General features: G+C 47.9%; 1 protein-coding gene across 10 annotated transcripts in view; it reads left to right on the plus strand.

Annotated features, from left to right (window-relative positions):
- Positions 1 to 18,023, plus strand: part of CGNL1 (cingulin like 1) — a 101,075-nt gene that overhangs the window by 43,666 nt on the left and 39,386 nt on the right. For 9 of the 10 annotated variants that reach the window (XM_080980675.1, XM_080980681.1, XM_080980679.1 and 6 more), the window contains 7 exons: positions 7,543 to 9,173; positions 9,700 to 9,794; positions 10,362 to 10,455; positions 12,800 to 12,901; positions 13,985 to 14,133; positions 14,981 to 15,116; positions 16,616 to 16,828. In XM_080980675.1, coding sequence (XP_080836801.1) covers positions 7,554 to 9,173; positions 9,700 to 9,794; positions 10,362 to 10,455; positions 12,800 to 12,901; positions 13,985 to 14,133; positions 14,981 to 15,116; positions 16,616 to 16,828 — 2,409 coding nt within the window. In that variant the 5' untranslated portion in view covers positions 7,543 to 7,553. The remainder of the gene's footprint in view (positions 1 to 7,542; positions 9,174 to 9,699; positions 9,795 to 10,361; positions 10,456 to 12,799; positions 12,902 to 13,984; positions 14,134 to 14,980; positions 15,117 to 16,615; positions 16,829 to 18,023) is intronic. The other variant, XM_080980674.1, reaches the window with a different exon arrangement.

An 18,023-nucleotide genomic window follows, 5' to 3' on the forward strand; every position in this document is an offset into this window, starting at 1 on the left:
CCTGAAGCGTATGTAACACGAAGTACCACTGTATGTAGAATAAAACTGCCTCCTGGCGCTTGGCGATGACTCCTGCTGTGTTGAAGTCTGCAAGTGGAGACAGAGTCTGGGCAGCATGGGCCAAGGCAGGACACACCTGGAGTCTTCAAGGCAAGGTGGTTTGCTTGCCTCAGGCAGCGCTTGCAGAAGCCCCATTAAAAGAGCTGCAAATTGTCCAGTTGTTTCATTTTTATGATGGCCTGAAGGAGGGATCAGAATGTGTCAAGTTGTCTCTGGTAACAGAATCTCCCATGTTCAACAGGCCCAACCTGGGAGCTTATCTGGGGTTCAGGAGGAGCACCCCCTGACCTGCTCTAGCCTCTCAGCGGAAAGAGGTGTCCCAGGCTGCAGTTCCCACCTTCGGCCAGAGCTGTGGTGGTGGTGGGGAACAGTGGCTACAGCCCTGCTTTGGTGGCCACCAAGTCCCGGGTTCAGGTTGTACAGCAGAGTTGAGCCCTGGAGAGGAAAAAAGGCAGGGCAGGTGCAGATCTGGGGCAGCTGATGTTTCCTTTGGAGCATGGCTTCACCCAGGCTGCTGGCACAGCAACATTCCCCTCACTGCTGCTGCTGCTGCACCCTCAGTGCTGCCTTCTGGCAGCAGTCTGGACACAGCTGTAGGCCAGTTGCAATGGCAGGGATGAGTGCAAAGGAGGGGGCCTGGATCTGCTGGCGGGGGGGGGCATCAAGGACAGGGGCAGTGGGGCATTCTGCCTGCAGTGGCAAATCCTCTTGGACTGACCCCATCTCCTTCCCTTCCAGCCATCTCCATGATTTGTGACAGTGAATCACATACAGTGGTGCCCCGCAAGATGAATGCCTCGCAAGACGGAAAACCCGCTAGACGAAAGGGTTTTCCGTTTTTGAGTTGCTTCGCAGGACGAATTTCCCTATGGGCTTGCTTCGCAAGATGAAAATGTCTTGCGAGTCTTGAGATTTTTTCCCCGCTTTTCCCCCCCTTTATCTAAGCCGCTAAGCCTTTAATAGCCTTTTAGCAGCTAATCCGCTAAGCCGATAAGCCTTTAATAGCCGCTAAACCGCTAATAGCGCTAATCCGTTAAGCCGCTAATAGGGTTGCTTCGCAAGACGAAAAAACCGCTAGACGAAGACACTTGCGGAACGGATTAATTTCGTCTTGCGAGGCACCACTGTAAATGGACCGGCCAAGGGATCTCATTCTGCACCATCCAGTTCCCCATTCTCCTCTGTGGTGTTCTTTCCCCAAATACCTCTCCCCAGAAGTACCGCGTGAAGCAGCTGAAACTTTGCCTAAGAAGCTCTTTTCCCCCAAACAGCCTATGTTTGTTCTTTGCTTTTGGGACAGCAATGGATTCCTCCCCCCCCCCCTTTTCTAAATCCATTCAGTCAGGTAGAAAAATGTAAGGAAAGAACTGTAACTGCATCTTCCCTCCCTCTTTTTAAGATGTTGGCTGCCTGCAACAGGGCCTCTGAAACATTCGCAGCTGGGTTTCAGTACTTGAGAAAATTGGATTTGAATGCTGATTCTGACACAGCTGATCCCAAGCGAGCAGCTGATAAAACAGATTTTTTTTTTTTTTTTTTTTAAGAGCTACTTAAATGTTCCATCTTGCGCAAGTTTTTTCTACATATAAGCAGTTCCAGGAGCAAACAGTGCTCCCAGTGCGACCGCTGTGTGATGTTCCTTCTGGCCTGCAGTTTTCCAGCCAGCAAAGTAGTAGCTGGGTTGGCTTGGATCGGCCTGACTGATGTAGTGCCTGGACTGACCTGGGGAGAAAGGAGGTTCTTTCTGTTTGGAAGATGAGCCAGAGAAGTACTTCCTTGCTAGATTCGGGGATTAAAAAATGATACCTTTTGGCCATAATGCAAGTCAGTGCCAGTTACTGGTTATTCAAAGTGTCTCCAGAACTAGTAGAATATATTCTGCACCTCCCTTAGAGTATCAGTCTTTTTAGTTTATTTATGGATTTATATCCACTTTCCTTCAAATATGGTTAATAAAAAAGAATAATTCATATTCTAAATATTAAAATATCCAAATATTGTTGCTCATAATATGAATAAAATGCAAGAGCAGCAGCAGAATCAGTAAAATATACCAGAAGCTGGCAAAACCTCCAGTCACAATAACAGAGAGTGAATACTCTTATGGGCCAATGGGATGCCAGTGGATGGCTTAGAGAGCAGTACAGAGCAGCTTCCCCCAACCTGGAGCCCTCCAGATGTTTTGGACTGCACTGGTTGGGGTAGATGGGAGCCATAGTCCAAAATATCTGGAAGGTACCAAATTAGGTAGGGAATGTTAGTATAGCTCCTTAACAAAAAGGTGCCAGGTGGACAGACCAAGGGAGGGAGTGTCATGGCAGGCCTCCAGTTTCCCACCTGGCAGACCTCTAAGCACCTGGAGAAACCTCTGAGGGAAGTCTTAACTGCCAATGAGGTTCATGTGGAGAAATGCAGTTGTTTGATCAGAGGGCGATGAACCTTGGATGTGGCCCTCCAGACTTCTCTGTCTGGCCCTCAGAGTTATGCTCCTTGCTACACCTCTGCGTAGGGCTTCTCTGCGTCCTCCTCAAGTGCCTTTGTCTGGATAGAATGTGTCTTCGCACTGTGACTAAGCTTCTGAATTAGAACGTTTCAGCAGCGGAACAAGAGAAAACTGGACTACAATTTGGAAAGAACAATGGGGGGAGTTTTATTACAGATCTGAAGTTAAGTGTTCTAAAAATGTTTATGAAAGGGAAAAAAAAAAAAAAAAAAAAGAAAAGAAAAAACCAGCAAGGAGTTGGGGGAAATAGGTGATTTATGGATTGTAAGAATCCCAGGCGGATAACATGGTTTGGTGGTCAGGGGGAAATTAAACCGGGGACAGGGGGGGAGAACTATAATCCAAAGGCTTGTTAACTTCTTTTTTTTGAATTAGCTTTGTCTTATCTATTATACTCTTTATTTCTTATTTCTGATACTTTTATTATGTGGGGAGTTTTTATTATTAAAAAAAGGGAAATTGTGGAATGAAAATGGGGTGGGCCTTGGGAAAGAAATTTTTTGTGTTTTATTAAGGGTATTGATGTGGAGTGCAGAAATTTTAAATTCGAATAATGGTTTAACAAATTAAGTTTTTAATTAGAATTGAGAGCTTGTGGAGCCAACAATATGAAAAAGGAATATGGTAGGGGTGGGGGAAGGGGGGAGTCCCAGAAAGCGGATATATGAAAATAAGGATATATGAAAATATGTAAATTCTTGCTTTCTGTATTTTCTTTTTTTTTTCTGAAAATTTTAATAAATATTATTTAAAAAAAAAAAAAAGAATGTGTCTTCGCACTGTGATTGTGCCTGGTGCTTACCTGGATGGAGGGATGTGGCCATCCGCATGTGGGAACGCTCTGACTTTTCCTGTAAAGAAATGGGCAATATTGTTGCTGCACCCGCTTCTGCCTCTAGCCCCACACACCACTGCGTGTCACTCCTAAAAGGTTGCCAATGTGGCCTGAAAAAGGTCCCCCTGCCCTGCTTTAGATCTTGCTACATCCACCTGTTTTGGATTGTTAGCCCTCATTTCCTGAGTGGTGAGAAGGTCCAGGGTTTTGTTTTCTTTGGCGCCGAGAGAACAGTGGAAACTGAAGTGTCTTTGTATTATTTACAGCTAGTGAGCTTGCAAAAAGATAGGATTCCCAGAGCCCCCAAGCCTGCGTTAGATTCCCAGAGCCCCTAAGCTTTCTAGGCAGCTCCATCAGAACTCTCTACTCTCTTTATATTTAAGGTGCAAAACTGGTTCCAGGCCATTGCTCTGCCCTCCCCTCTCACCAGCCGGAGGGTGCCACCTTCTCAAACATTTACAAAACCCAGCTGTTGCATCAAATACAATCAGCTTACAGAAAGGCAGCCTGTGACTTCCTTGGCCTGAATTCAGACTTTCCAGGTGAAAGGGTTTTTTCTTCTCCCCCCCCCCCCATCAAATTTGGCATAGTATGAAACAGTGGATGTGTTGTCCTGCTAGGCAGAGAACATCAAAAGTGTTTCTTGCCCCCCACTTCCTAAATTGCAGCTGACAGTTTTTAGTGCCAGAAGATCCTGGGAGTTGCATTATTGGCCTCCAAAGTGTTCAGGCGCATTACTTGACAGTAGAGGAAGCAATTTGTTCCAACTAATTTATGAGGAATAAGCTGCCACCTGCCGATCAGGGGCATGTTGCTGCAATGCCAGATTTAGGGTGGTACGGGCACTCCCCCCACAGTGTGCAAAGCTGTGGGGGGCACAAAATCAAGAAGACCCATAATAGAAAAGATCTATTTGGGGGCACCAAATGTTGGCTTCGCACAGGGAGCCGTTACGAAAGACTACCCAAGTCTGCCCCTGGCTGCTGTCCCAGGGATGATATATCTGTTTTGCAAAGTGGACAGGTTTCTGGAATGTCAAAATAATTCCAAGGAAGAGAGAAGTTTTGTTTGGTTGCAAAATCCTGTGCAGAGGCAGTTCTTTTCTTCAACAAGGCACAGATTGGTTTTGTGCATTCGAAGAACATTTGCTGCACCTTCCTAAGAGATTAATGGTTTCTGTTTCATTTCTGACAAGACTGGCTATATTAATAGCTGGAATGTGATACATTATTTGGACCAGATGCCTTTGGGCTTGGAAAAATTCTTTGATCCTGACAATGTCCCTGGTGAAACAGCTTCTTCCTCCCCACTTTAGGATGTGATTGTTAAGAAAACAGTACGTGAGCCAGTGTAAAATTGAACTGAGTCCAACCACTATTCCTATCTTTTTATTATTTGATGGGACCATACAAAGTGGCTGTGCCTATTTGTATCTGATTGGAAGAGGTCCATGTCAATAAAACTGCAGCCGTAGATAACTTAAGAACTGTACATTAATCTGCATTAGGCATGCCCTCAACATTTACAACACAACACAGTGCACAATAATTTGTCTACTTTATGCACTTACCACTCAAAATTGATATTGTTATGCCTCTGTTTTATTTGCCAAACTATTTTAAATGCATCAGCACACTGAACAGTGATAAATAAATGTCCCCCCTAAATTAACACATTACTGAAATTTAGTGTGATGAATAAAAAGGGCAAATTAAAACAGAAGGCCATGTTTTTAAAAAAGGAAAATTCCACAGCCATTGGATGAAAAGCTCAAGCTCCTAATTCAGTTTCCGGCATTAAAAAGATATTTGACACAGATACCACTGCTTGTGTGCCTTTGTTGCATGTAATAAAAGAAGGTTGGAGGTGGGGAAAATGACTCCCAAACAGATTCCCAAACCAATAGTGTCTCACTGGCCAGATTCCAGAAGATGATTATTTCTATTGCAATAAAAGCCATTGCTAGCACCTTAAAGAATAACAGATTCATGACACAATCATATTCACAGACTCATAGAATTGTAGGGTTGGAAGGGACCATGAGGGTCAACTAGTCCAACAATGCAGGAATCTTTTGCCCAACGTGGGCATGTTTACTTAAGTCTTATGCTCAGGTGAGTGTGAATTGAGTTGCAACCTTACTCTATAGCATTGACTTTCATAGGAAGAGCTCACTTTGATCTGTAGCATTAATTACCGGTAGATGCTGAAGGTTCAGGATGGGTGTTGCTTTAAAATGTTAGAAATTGAGAATTCTCTTTATTCTGGCCTTACTGGCTGTTGCTTTAATAGTATTATGATGTCAGCCCCCCATACCCAGCCAATATAAATTATACATTGTTTCTTTTTTACAATCTTGCTTCAAAATCTGTCAAAATGGACAGAACATTTTGTGGCTATCCAAGGGTGCTGGATCTGTCTGACTGCGATTAGATTGGAGGCACAGTTTCCGGTGTTGTCTTCTCTCATAATACCTGGAAGTTGGAGATCTTGTGGGAGATGTGATTGTGCAGAACAAACAAAGGGAAGCTGGAAGTGTGGGGAAGTTCTGGGGAACTGAGAAATGGAGGCTGGGAGCAGCGAATGTCATTTCCTGCAGTTGTTCGTTGTCCACCTGTGTTTTCCTGTGCATTTTTGAGTTTCTGCTCTTCATTCTGCAGCTGGGACAGGGCCTGATGCCGTAGCTTGGCGTGTTCTGCTCTAAGCATGGCCACATGGTCTTCTCAGTGACGACTGTTGGCAAGCAGCAGCTGTGTCCTGGTTCCTCACCCTTCTGAAGCCTGATATGGGCAAAATGTTGAGTTGCCCTTTGGCCACTCTTGCCCCAAGGTGGTCTTTGATCAAGTGCCAAGAAGTGAGGCCTGCATGGTGCCACAGAAGCACATTGGCTACAGGAAGGGCCTTTTCCTATTTTGTGCCACACGTAGTTGCTACAGCCTTACTTTCATGGCCAGCTGACGCTCCTGTCTGACTTGGGATGTGGAGTTAGGAGGTCACCAACTAGAAGAAGCGGAACAGCCAACTTTTGTTCATGGAGCTCTAGAATGCGTTCATGGCAAAATGGAATAAGGCTGTAAGTGCACATCCAGCAGGAAGTGGGATCCTTCTTTTGGGCTTGTATTACTTAAGAAGTGCAGCAGGTTTGCATGTGTGAATGGTTAAACCTTTTCATCATACGTGAAGTTGATGGGCTAAAGCTAAGTTGGTGAAGGCAGCATTACCTGACTTAGGGAAGGAGCTTTCAGCTTGGAAACATGAGTGGACTCTCTGTATGGTTTGGTTTGGGCTTGCTTCTTCATGAAGAGGGGAGGAAGTGGGGCGTTTGGAAGCTGGGAAGAGGATCTGGGCCTAGGGCATCTGAGGGGACTTTCTCTCTCAACATGTTCCCTCCACAGACTGAGAGTCCACCTGGGGAGGCCCTTCTCAGGTTAGGCCAGTGGCCTTTGCACTCACGGTATTGTCCAGGAGTGGCTAACCCACAGTTTGGAAACCTGATCCAGCACCCATTTATTCTGGCCCACCAAGACTCTATTAATTTTGGCAGCACTGGCAAAGAATAATGTTGTAGTAGTAGTAGTAGTAGTAGTAGTAGTAGTAGTAATGGCATCACAGGCAAAGGCGAGGGCCCTGATAATGCAGAATGAAAATTGCTCCCTCCTGGGTCCTCGGATTGATTATTTGCTGAGCAGAGAAGGGGTCCACCACTCAGCTGACATGCATGGATCACAAAGTATGCATTAGAATTCCTGAGATGAGGAAGCTGTGTGTGCCTTTAATAGTTTGTGAGAGAGGCTGTGGGGTGGTTATATCCACTGCCAGCATCCAGCCCTTGGAGGTTTAGCCAAGGGTGAAGGCAGCACTCAGGCCAATGAAGGTTGGGCAATCGTCGTGTTGCCCTTTGGAACTCCCTGCTTGAGGAGATCGGCCAGCCTTGTTCTTCTCACTTCCCACTCCAGCCCATTTCTGTTCAAGGACTGAACTCCCTTTTAACCACTGTATGTGGTGGATGCATTCTTGATTTTCCTCTGCAGTTGCCCAATTGTCTTGGATCAGCCCCATATGTCAGTGAAGAAAATGATGGTATGATGAAGATGAAAGTGGCTCGTTTCCTCTACTCACGTATCTGTTTCTTTCCTCTTTGCAGTGCTTAAACCCATGCGAACAATGGAGTCTTATGTGGGCAGCTTCAGACACATGGAGCAGCAGCAGCAGCAACAGCAGCAACAGCAGCAGCAGGACTGTGGGATCCACTTCAAGCTTGCAAGCAATGTGCCTCCAAAGGCAAAGAGTGCACTGAATGCAAAGGATGGGTCCTACGGAGTCAGCATCCGGGTCCAAGGGATTGATGGGCATCCATACATTGTGCTCAACAATGCAGAGGGATGTTTGCCTGACAGTCATGTGGCACCTACAAACAGCCCACAGGTTGCAACCGAGACACTTGATAGGTCAGTGCTGGACTCCAGTTCTGCTCCTGAACTGGGGAAGAAAACTGGAGAAGAAAGACAGTGTTTGGGAACTTACAGCACATTGCCAAATAAGTTTAAAAGCCTGCAGGCCAGTGTGGATGAGGGAGAGAGCAGCACCTTGCATTTCAAGGCTGGGTTCGCCCAGTCGCCCAGTCTGTTGAACTTCCAGAGGCATCCTGAGCTTCTGCAGCCCTATGATCCTGAAAAGAACATCCTGAATTTGGAAGGCTTTGAGGCTCCCCCATCCAGTAAATCCAAATCTCTTGCAGATGAAGAGAAACCAGACAGCAAGCCTTGGAGCTCACCATTGAAGGTTGCTTCATTAGATAAAATGACCCTCCAGTGTGTAGAACTGGCCAAACCCAAACCAAAAACTGTGAATTTGACCATGCCTGCAGTAGGGGCAGACCAAAGCAAGCAGGAATTGGAATGCCCCAGTGTTGTTGACACTCCCAATGGAATGCATGGATCACGTTCTTCTAGTGATGGATCTCCATCTGCTATAAGTCCACCCACCTATCAGGAAACAAGGAAATGCAGACCTGATCTCCTTCCTTTCCGCAGGCAAGATTCAGCAGGATCAGTCCTGAATGGCTCACGGCGGTCGTCATCATCATCAACTACCCCAACTTCTGTTGCTTCCCTGTACAAGTTCTTCCTTGACGACCAAGAGTATGCCATCTATGCTGACAATGTAAACAGGCATGAAAACAGAAGGTATATCCCATTTTTGCCTGGGACTGGTCGCGATATTGACACTGGTTCAATTCCTGCAGTTGATCAGCTCATTGAAAAGTTTGACCGGAAGATGGGTCCTCAGAGAAGAGGCAGGCTGGGAATCAGGAGCAGGATTCACCCAGACGACCGTAAGCGGTCAAGGAGCGTCGACAGTGCCCTTCCCTGTGGACTCAAGGTGAATTCCAGTTGTTCAGATGAATTTAGTCAAAGTTCGGCAACGTCGTCCAAGCATTTACTACAGCCTTCTAAAGTTTGCCTTCAGAAGGTGTTCTCTCCAGATCAGAAGTCAGTGTCTTTTGGGGATCAAGTTTCTCCTCGGTCTGTGGGCAAACTCCAGGCAGCAGCAACAGCAGCAGCAAGAGATTCTCCCAGCAAGTATTTCAACTCTTTGCAATATCACAAGCAAAGTAAAATAGTCAGCGAGAGTGTGGCTTATAAATCATCCACACTTCCAGGCCAGACCAAGAAAAGTGAAAATAAAATGGTGACTTCCACTCTCTTGTTACCAAACCGTATTGCGACTCCGAAACTGCCTGTGAAAACATTTGCTTCTGCTTCAGCTGCTCAGGTATGTTTGCCAGAGTGTGATCTGTTGACCTGAGCCAGTGACAGGATGCTGTGCTACAGAAATGCAATTTTGGACATATGTATGAAAGAGCTGGTTATCCCTGCACCTTGTGGCCTCAGCCATTCGGGGGTGAGGTTGTTGAGTGGAAAACTTAGACAGACAGAAAGGGGGAGTTCAGCTAAGCAGCTTCCATGCTCTGGGGAGGTAGTGCAGGGTGGTGATGGCAAGTTAGGACATATTTAAGAATAATTCACATTTTTGGATTTTGAGCCATTACCTTTTTGAAGGCAAAGTATCAAATAAACAGAGCTCTCCGGACACAGAAGTCCATTTCCCCTCCTGACTTTGGCAGTCATTTGCAAATCCTCTTTTCTGCAACTTTGCAAATATTCCTGCCGCACACCTCTCAGACCATCCTATAGCACTGTTTTGAGCTCACCCTGCTTGTGGCACAGAGGCTGTTCTGTCTGAAGCCAAAGGCTTTCCTTGCAAGGGATATGACTGATACCTGGCTTTGTCTTTCCAGGTCACTCCTGATCTGCTGAAGGGCCAACAGGAACTTGCACAGCAAAGCAACGAGGAAACAGCTAAGCAGATTCTCTACAACTATCTCAAGGAAGGGTTAGTGGGCTTGCACAAACTTGTAGCTTCTGGAAATGGCATTACGTTGAGGACTTGAGCAGATGAATATTTGATATTTGGGACTGATATGGTGGCTATCTCCAATTAATACATTATGCACCCTACCCTGATTTTCAGTCCTTAAAGCAACCTTGAGGTCTAGCTAGGCATCTCTGATTTACTACCAGGAGGTAAAATTCCACTCTGATCTTAACCTACTAACATCTGTGGCTGAGTGTCTTTTCATAAGATGAAACAAAAAAATTCCTTCCAGTAGCACCTTAAAGACCAACTAAGTTAGTTCTTGGTATGAGCTTTCGTGTGCAAGCACACTTCTTCAGATATCTGAAGAAGTGTGCTTGCACACGAAAGCTCATACCAAGAACTAACTTAGTTGGTCTTTAAGGTGCTACTGGAAGGAATTTTTTTGTTTTGACTATGGCAGACCAACACGGCTACCTATCTGTAACTTTTCATAAGATGGTCACTGTAGGAATTGGGGGCTTTCAGGTGACTGTGAGACATCTCAGCCATTGCCTTGCTGGCTGATGTTTGTTCATATTTCAGAAGCAGCGAAAATGATGATGCAACGAAGAGGAAAGTCAACTTGGTATTTGAGAAAATCCAGACTCTAAAGTCCAGAGCAGCAGGGAACTCACAGGTAAAGTACACAAGGAAAACAAGGTTGTCTCTCGCTTCAACTTTCTTGTGTTTATCCACATCCCTCACCTTGTTGTGTGAAGAAAAAAGATTAGGGCTCCTCTGGGCAACCCTGACGCTTGAGTTTGACCCACTCTGGTTTGCTTCCAGTCTTTATTGTTCTGATTTGTTTACAGGGCAGTTAGATGGCAATGAGTGTTCATCCTGCATTCATCCTGATTTACTTGCAGGATGTTTGCATGCCTTCCCCTTAAATATCTCTTCATGTTTCCATACATTTTCCTGTCACTTTCAAACTACAAAGTCCATTTCTTTTTTTAAAAGTGGATTTTTCATGCTAGGGTGACAGAGCAATTTAATCTACTTTAATTGGGCAGATCTAAAGTTCTGGAGTGTGCCTCCATCCTGCAAAAGAGTGACAGTCTGAATTCCTCCTCACTCTATAAGATCTAGTAACTTGGCAGGGATTCTGCTGTGTATTTGGATTTCTGTCCTTTTTCAGCATGTAAACTCCAGAGAATAATGAAGCTTCAGACCATGTCAAGCTCCATAAGTGTGTTGACGCACTGTTAAGCTGGCAAGCTGTGCTTTGTAACTGTTACACACACTTTTTATGTCTGTTCTTTGTTTTATGTAGATATCAATGGTTAGCTGAGCACCATCAGGTTCAAATGTTAGTTTCAGATTTAGGCTGAACTCCATTGAAGTAAAAACATGATCCAAAGGTCCATTCACATGTGATCCTGCCTTATGTTAAGTATGATATTAATACAGGAAATCCTTCTGCTAATTGGTACTCAGCGTTGAAGATGAAAAGGGATGCTGTGCGGTGAAACGGGGGAGGGGTGATGTTATGTCTTCAGTGATCTATGTTCACCTGAGCTCAAGTCTGGACTAAGGATCCTGAGCCCCTGCGTTCTGATTCGATACACGCTATCCAATCACGTAGCATTAGGGTTTGGGCTACTGGCACTGGCTCTTAAGCTCTGAGTTACGATTCGCTGCTAGGGGGGCTTAGACAGCCAATCACGTTGAGAGTGGGTGTGGCCCAGGCCTCCAGAAATATAGTTGCTTTGCCCTTCTTAGGTTGTTCCTGATGCTTCAATAAATCCTTTTGAGATGAACTTCAGCCTCAGTCATAACTGAACCCTCCTACACTTCATGGGAAGCCCCTCCCTTTGACCATTAGGACTAGGGCTGGGCCTACGTGGGGTCCTTGAGATGTTGCTCCGTGAGATCCCCTGAGTTTAGCTCTTGCAACGCATTCAGAACCTGGATGGAAAATGAGTGAAATCTGCTGGTGAAGACAAACGCAAAACCGAATGGACAATTCTGTTTCAGGCCTAGTTTAAGAGGGTCAGCTTCAGCCTGAGGGGGTCCCTTGGCAAAGTGGCTCCTTGTTTGCTTATTCATTTGTTTAATTTATATACCACCTTTTCCTCCAAGGAGTTCAAGGTGATGTACATGGTTCTTGCCCTCCCTGTTTTGTCCCCACAACAACCCTGTGAGGTAGGTTAGGCTGAGAAATGGTGACTGGCTCAAGGTCACTCAGCTTCATGGCTGAGTCAGGATTTGAACCCGCATTTCCCAGGTCGTAGCCCAGGGCTCTAACCATTACACCACACTGGCTCTGAGTTGGACCCAGTGGGCTTACCTAGGAATAGTGGGTAGCACCAATGTGAGTGGTCCTTCTCTGTGGTGCACACAAAGGAGGCTGGATTTGGATGTCAAGGTAGGTCCCCATCCACCCTGTTGTTGCACCAGTGCTGTGCGCTGCGCATTGCTCTGCTTTCTCAGGGAGAAGCAAAATTGTTCGCATGGGCAGAAAGTCCAGGGACTGTCAGGGCAGCTTCACCTTTGCATCAGAGTGCCCTTCTTTGGGGAGCCCATAGCTCTATGTTGGGCCTAGGCTAGGTTTACCAGACATCCCCTGGTGATATGTGTGTTGTCGTCCCCGTCCCCCCCGAGATTATTTAGATGTACAGTGGTGCCTCAGGTTAAGTACTTAATTAGTTCCGGAGGTCCGTTCTTAACCTGAAGCTGTTCTTAACCTGAAGCACCACTTTAGCTAATGGGGCCTCCTGCTGCCACCGCGCTGCCGGAGCACGATTTCTGTTCTCATCCTGAAGCAAAGTTCTTAACCCGAGGTAATATTTCTGGGTTAGCGGAGTCTGTAACCTGAAGCGTATGTAACCCGAGGTACCACTGTAGTACAGTGATGCTCCTTCAGGGACAGCGTGGGATAATCAGACCTTCTCTGAACTGAGGCATTGGCTTTGGATGGCTCTTTTAGAACAAAACAATCTATAGATTTTTCAGAGCAAGCATGTGTTCTTTGACTGTAGGCCTCTGATACCTCTGCTTCAGTCAAGGCATTGATGGAACAGACAAAGGAGCTGGAAAAGGAGGTTTCTGATCTACAGAGGAGGCTGGATTTAGAAGTCAAGGTAGGTCCCCATCCACCCTGTTGTTGCACCAGTGCTGTGCGCTGCACATTGCTCTGCTTTCTCAGGGAGAAGCAAAATTGTTTGCATGGGCAGAAAGTCCAGGGACTGTCAGGGCAGCTTCACCTTTGCATCAGAGTGCCCTTCTTTGGGGAGCCCATAGCTCAATGTTGGGCCTAGGCTAGGTTTACCAGACATCCCCGGTTCCCGGGGACAGTCCCTGGTTCTGCAAATCTGTCCCCGGACAAATTCTGTCCCCAGAATGTCCCCAGATTTGCACATCTGTCCCTGGGAAACGTGGCAGCTGCAGCCTCAGCAGCCGGAGCCAGCCTGTTAGCGCAGTTGGCTCTGGCTGGCTTCAGGAGCTGCTCGCTGCCATGGCGCAGGAAATATGGCGGGTGCCACGGTAGCAAGCAGCAAGCAGCTCCTGAAGCCAGCCAGAGCCAACTGCACTACCAGGCTGGCCCCTCCTGGGCAACGGCTGCCCGCCCGCGACTCCTGAGCCTCCCCTGATCTGTCAAAACAAAGGGGGAAGGGGGCAGGAGATCGGGGAAGGCTCGGGAGTCATGGGTGGGCGGTGTGCCATTGCCCAGTTTTTTAAAAAACTGCACATTTATGTTTCACAGGGTGCGAAAGAAGGGCTTTGCACCTTTATACAATATGCATGTGTGCTTGGGCCCAGGGTCTTTTGCCTCACCAACCCCACTACTGACTCCCTCTTGCTACTTAGCCAGATTCATTGAAAAAAAAATCTGGTAATATTTCTCCACCCTGGGCCAGTAGCACCCTGTCTGCCTGAGAGCTGGCCTAGTTGGACCAAAGGCCTCTCAGAATACAGAAGCTGTCTAAGCTGATGGGGGCTGGCTGTGGATGTGGCCCCGAGCCCTGAAACTAGAGCTGCTGCTGGTGTTGAGCCCAGCTGCTGGGTACAGTGAATTTCTGCAAATGTTACTATTTAAAAAGGGGGGCACATAGTAACTCAATGTATTGCCTGCCCCTTTTCTTAAAAATGCAGCATTCTTTCCGAAAAGGGCCCGCCCCGGCCTCTTCCCAGCATCCTGTGTTTCTGATCTCCCCTGTTTGCAGAACCAACAGAACATTACAGATGAAAGAGATGCAGTGAAGGCAGAGTTGAGAGTGCTCCAGCAGCAGCTGGAAAAGACCATAGAAGATAAAGACACCTTCCGGAAGCAGCTGGAGGAGAGCGAGAAAGACCTCAGGCAGCACCTTGAAGAGTGAGTTTTGTGCAGCAGGACCTGCCTGCCTGCCTGCTGGTGTGAATAGCAGGGCGTGATTGTCCGTCCTCTTGGGAATCACCCCCTCAGCCCACAGATCCCATCTTAACCTCCCTCCCTCCTTTGCAGCCTTCCATCAAGAGCCTGATAGAGATCTTGGCTTAGGGGCACAATGTTCATGCCCCTTTCAGGTTTCAATCCATTTCCCTCAAAATGCACTGCAAAGAAGCAAAAGACTTTGCTTCTTTGCGGCTCTCTTGCTACTCTCCCTGCCTGCCTCTGCTTTGCTTCTGTCTGCGCCAGGAGTGGGGAACCTGGGAGGGGGGAGATGTTGCCAGGAACCCCAACTAGCACGGCCAGTGGTCAGGGATAAAGGCAAAGGGAGAAGCTGAGCACTGACTGCAGTTCTTTCCCAGAAATGATGAAAAAAGGGAGTGGCCAGAGGAAAACATCCCAGAAACACAGTTTGGTTTCACCAGATGTTTTTCTCTTGCTGCCAAAACTGTGGCTCAGGCATTCCTCCATTGCTATGTTTATGTAGGAGCTGCCCCCCCAACTACACCAGCGGCCTCGGTTTCCCTCTGTTCTCACCAGAAGCTCTCCCAAATAAACCTGTGACTTTTCCTGTGACTCTGGAGAGAGTTGGCTGAGAGCGTCTTCTTGGGCAGGGAGTTCCCAAGGCAAGAGGTTGGGAGGCTGCCAGCACCATGAAGGCCCCAACTTTCCATTTGCCATTACCTGAAAGGAGGGGACCCCTTTGGCCTTCCTCAGAAATCAAGAATATATACATGAAATATATACATGACCAAATATCGGTAGAAAACATGATTCCGTTTCCCTTATGGAGGCTTTTTCAAGTGAAAATGGAGCAGGAGCAACAGCAGACTGAGATCCGGGACTTGCAGGACCAACTGTCTGAGATGCACGATGAGCTGGACAACGCGAAGCACGCTGACGATGGCGAGAGGGAGATGCTCCTTGGGGTGAGTCGTGAGGGAGGCAGAATACGACCTGGGGGAGGGGCCGTGGTTCTTTTTGGAAGAAGGGGCAGAAACCAGCAGGCCTTCTGCTGTGTTGGAAATAGCCACTGTGGTAGTCCAGGCCTGCGGGAAGTGTTCTCCTATCCAAGGTTCCTGAGGTGAATTGGCAGCACCAGAGCAAAGGGTTCAGTTTAAGGGCCAAACAAGAAGGGATGTTGGAAGATAGCAACTTTTTCCTGATCACTGACCAAGCAGTGAGACACTGCTTTTCATCCCATAGGACAGGTGGAGAGGGGAATTCTTGTCCCCAGTATCTTTTTCCTCTGTGTGGAGCCAGTGTGGTGTAGTGGTTAAGAGCGGTGGACTCGTAATCTGGGGAACTGGGTTCGCGTCTCGGCTCCTCCACATGCAGCTGCTGGGTGACCTTGGGCTAGTCACACTTCTTTGAAGTCTCTCAGCCCCACTCACCTCACAGAGTGTTTGTTGTGGGGGAGGAAGGGAAAGGAGAGTGTTAGCCGCTTTGAGACTCCTTAGGATAGTGATAAAGCAGGATATCAAATCCAAACTCTTCTTCTTCTCTGCAAAGCGAGAAACACCTGGGGTGATTTGGGTTGTGAGAATGGTTCAGCACTCTCCTTCCCGCAGCCTCTGCCTGCTGCTACAGTCATATTCAAGGCCTTTTGAGTCTGTGTTAAGGTTGCAAAATCTTCAGAAGACTGTGTTTCATCTCATTGTGCCCTGAGCTGGAGTTGGGTAAGGAGATAGATCTGAGCCAAAGCCAAAAGTTTGGGCAAAGGGAGGAAATCTGGGCTCCTGGTCTCTGTACCAAGCCTGGCCCATCCAGAGAGTTCTTGCTGCCTGCCAGTGATAGAGGCTGAGGCTCGGGGGGGTGGCCTGTTGCATTTCACCACCTGAAAATCTACATTGAGAACAGGCAGGGGAATCAAATCGACCTAGCCCAACAGTTGAAGTGAGACTCAAAGGCCACCATGGGGAGGAAAGAGGCCCACTCTGAATCAGGCTGGGCGGGTGCAGAGTCCACAGAGGACAGCCCCTGCCATTTTGTCTCTAGGGATGGGAGGAGACCAGCAGCACCTCCTATTTGCTGAGAGGTTGCTGTAGAGGTGGTATGGGGGGGGTTTACTTCTGAGGAGGAGGAGGCAGATTTGGCCTCTAATAAATGCACCATCACTGCCACTGTGGTGGCAGTGGCAGATGGTGCATTCTTGAAGGCTGGACCTGTGGATCCTGCCGCCTGAGGCATTCACCTCACCTTGCCTCATGGGTGGGCCAGCCCTGCTGATGCTCTACACTTATATCCTCTTCTGTGGCTGAAGAGGACTCTGCGGCCTGAGCACCAACAGTTTCAGGTAACTCTTCAAGCTAGGACTTGGTGCTGAGTTTCTGAGGGCCTTGGAAATGACCCTTCTGCTCTCAGTGGTTTTGACCTCTCTTTTTAAGCAGTGTTGGCTACAAGTCTCTTCTTTTTTTTATTGGTGCAGGAGCTAATGCAGCTGAAGCAGGATCTTCAGGCCATCCTGAGGGTCAAAGAACAGCAGGAAGACATCCTGAGGAAGCGAGAGCGTGAACTGACAGCCCTGAAGGGGGCCCTGAAGGAAGAAGTGTCCAGCCATGACCAGGAGATAGACCGGCTCAAAGAGCAACACAGCCAGGAACTCCAGACCCTGAGAGAGAGCTTGGAAGAAGTTACAGAGGTTAGTGTGGTGCAGAGCCAGACTTAACATTCAGCCAAGGCTGTTGTTCATTGGGAGACTCTGGAGGTGAACAACTGGTTTGTTGGAGCAGGGACTAGCCAGCAGCTAGCAGGGGACTCACCCAGCCCAGGAGCCAGGTTGCTGTGCTGGGGTAGCTTTCATCCTGGGGTTCCTCATCACCCGGTTACTCCCCTGTTCCTGTTTGAAATGAGCCTCTACCTGCTCTCTGGGCCTGGTCACTCCTGTCTTGCTGACACCCTTGGAGTCATCTGGGGAGCGGCTGGGGCCATGTCCCTGAGTCATGTATTACAGCATCTGCCTTTGCTGTTCTCGGTTCCTGGGCTGACACCCTTCCTTCCAGGCTGGGCACTGACATTCAACAAAGGCCTTCTGGACTTTTCTTGTGTTCCTTTGGTCCTGATACCTGTCTTGCCCCCTGGCCCCTAATTCCTGGCTCACCTCAGACCCAGCCATGACATTTGAGCGAGGCCCAGGTCCAAAGTACAGAAATCCTCCTTCAGACAGCATGTAATAAACACTTGGGCTTCAGGATGTGTCTGGGACGGGACTCGTTTAAATGGCTCCCTGAAAGCGAAGGGACAGAATTGGGAACAGGGCAGGTCTTCCGACAGCTGTGAGCTGAATGGAGCCTCCATTTGCAGAGGAAGTCTTATCTCTGCAGCTGGATACTGACCACAAGGTGGAGGGCGGGGTGGGGGGCACCAGAACATGGCCCTAGAGAGACTTTTGTCCGGTTGAGCAAGAGGAGTCTTATAGAGCAGTTGCAGTCAGAACAGAGGCGGCTGCCCGTGGTCTCAGACAGCTCCCTGCTTTAGTGCTCAGAAGCCCAAGGCATTTCCCTGTACCTCCACTTCCCTTAATAGGAACTGGGGAAGCAGGGGTAGAAAATTGGGGTTCAGACTCAGGAGGAGGATGCAGACTGGTGGGGAGGAGTGAAGAAGGCCTTTGAAATGGAGCAAGACGATCTCCTGGCAAGTATGGGATGCTTTCCTGTCCTGCCTTAGGTCCTTTTTGGGGTCCCATAAGTACTGGAAGTTCTGGAAGGGGGAGGATCAGAGCCCAGAGACAGAGCCCCCGAGTTGCATGCATAAGGTTCAATCCCAGGGAACCTGGAAAGCGCTGCCACTTGGGAGACTGGACTCAGCTAGCTGGAGAAATTAAGTGGCATGGTGGA

Source organism: Podarcis pityusensis (genome assembly GCF_964106645.2).
Source record: "Podarcis pityusensis genome assembly, chromosome: 14".
Classification (NCBI taxonomy): domain Eukaryota; kingdom Metazoa; phylum Chordata; class Lepidosauria; order Squamata; family Lacertidae; genus Podarcis; species Podarcis pityusensis.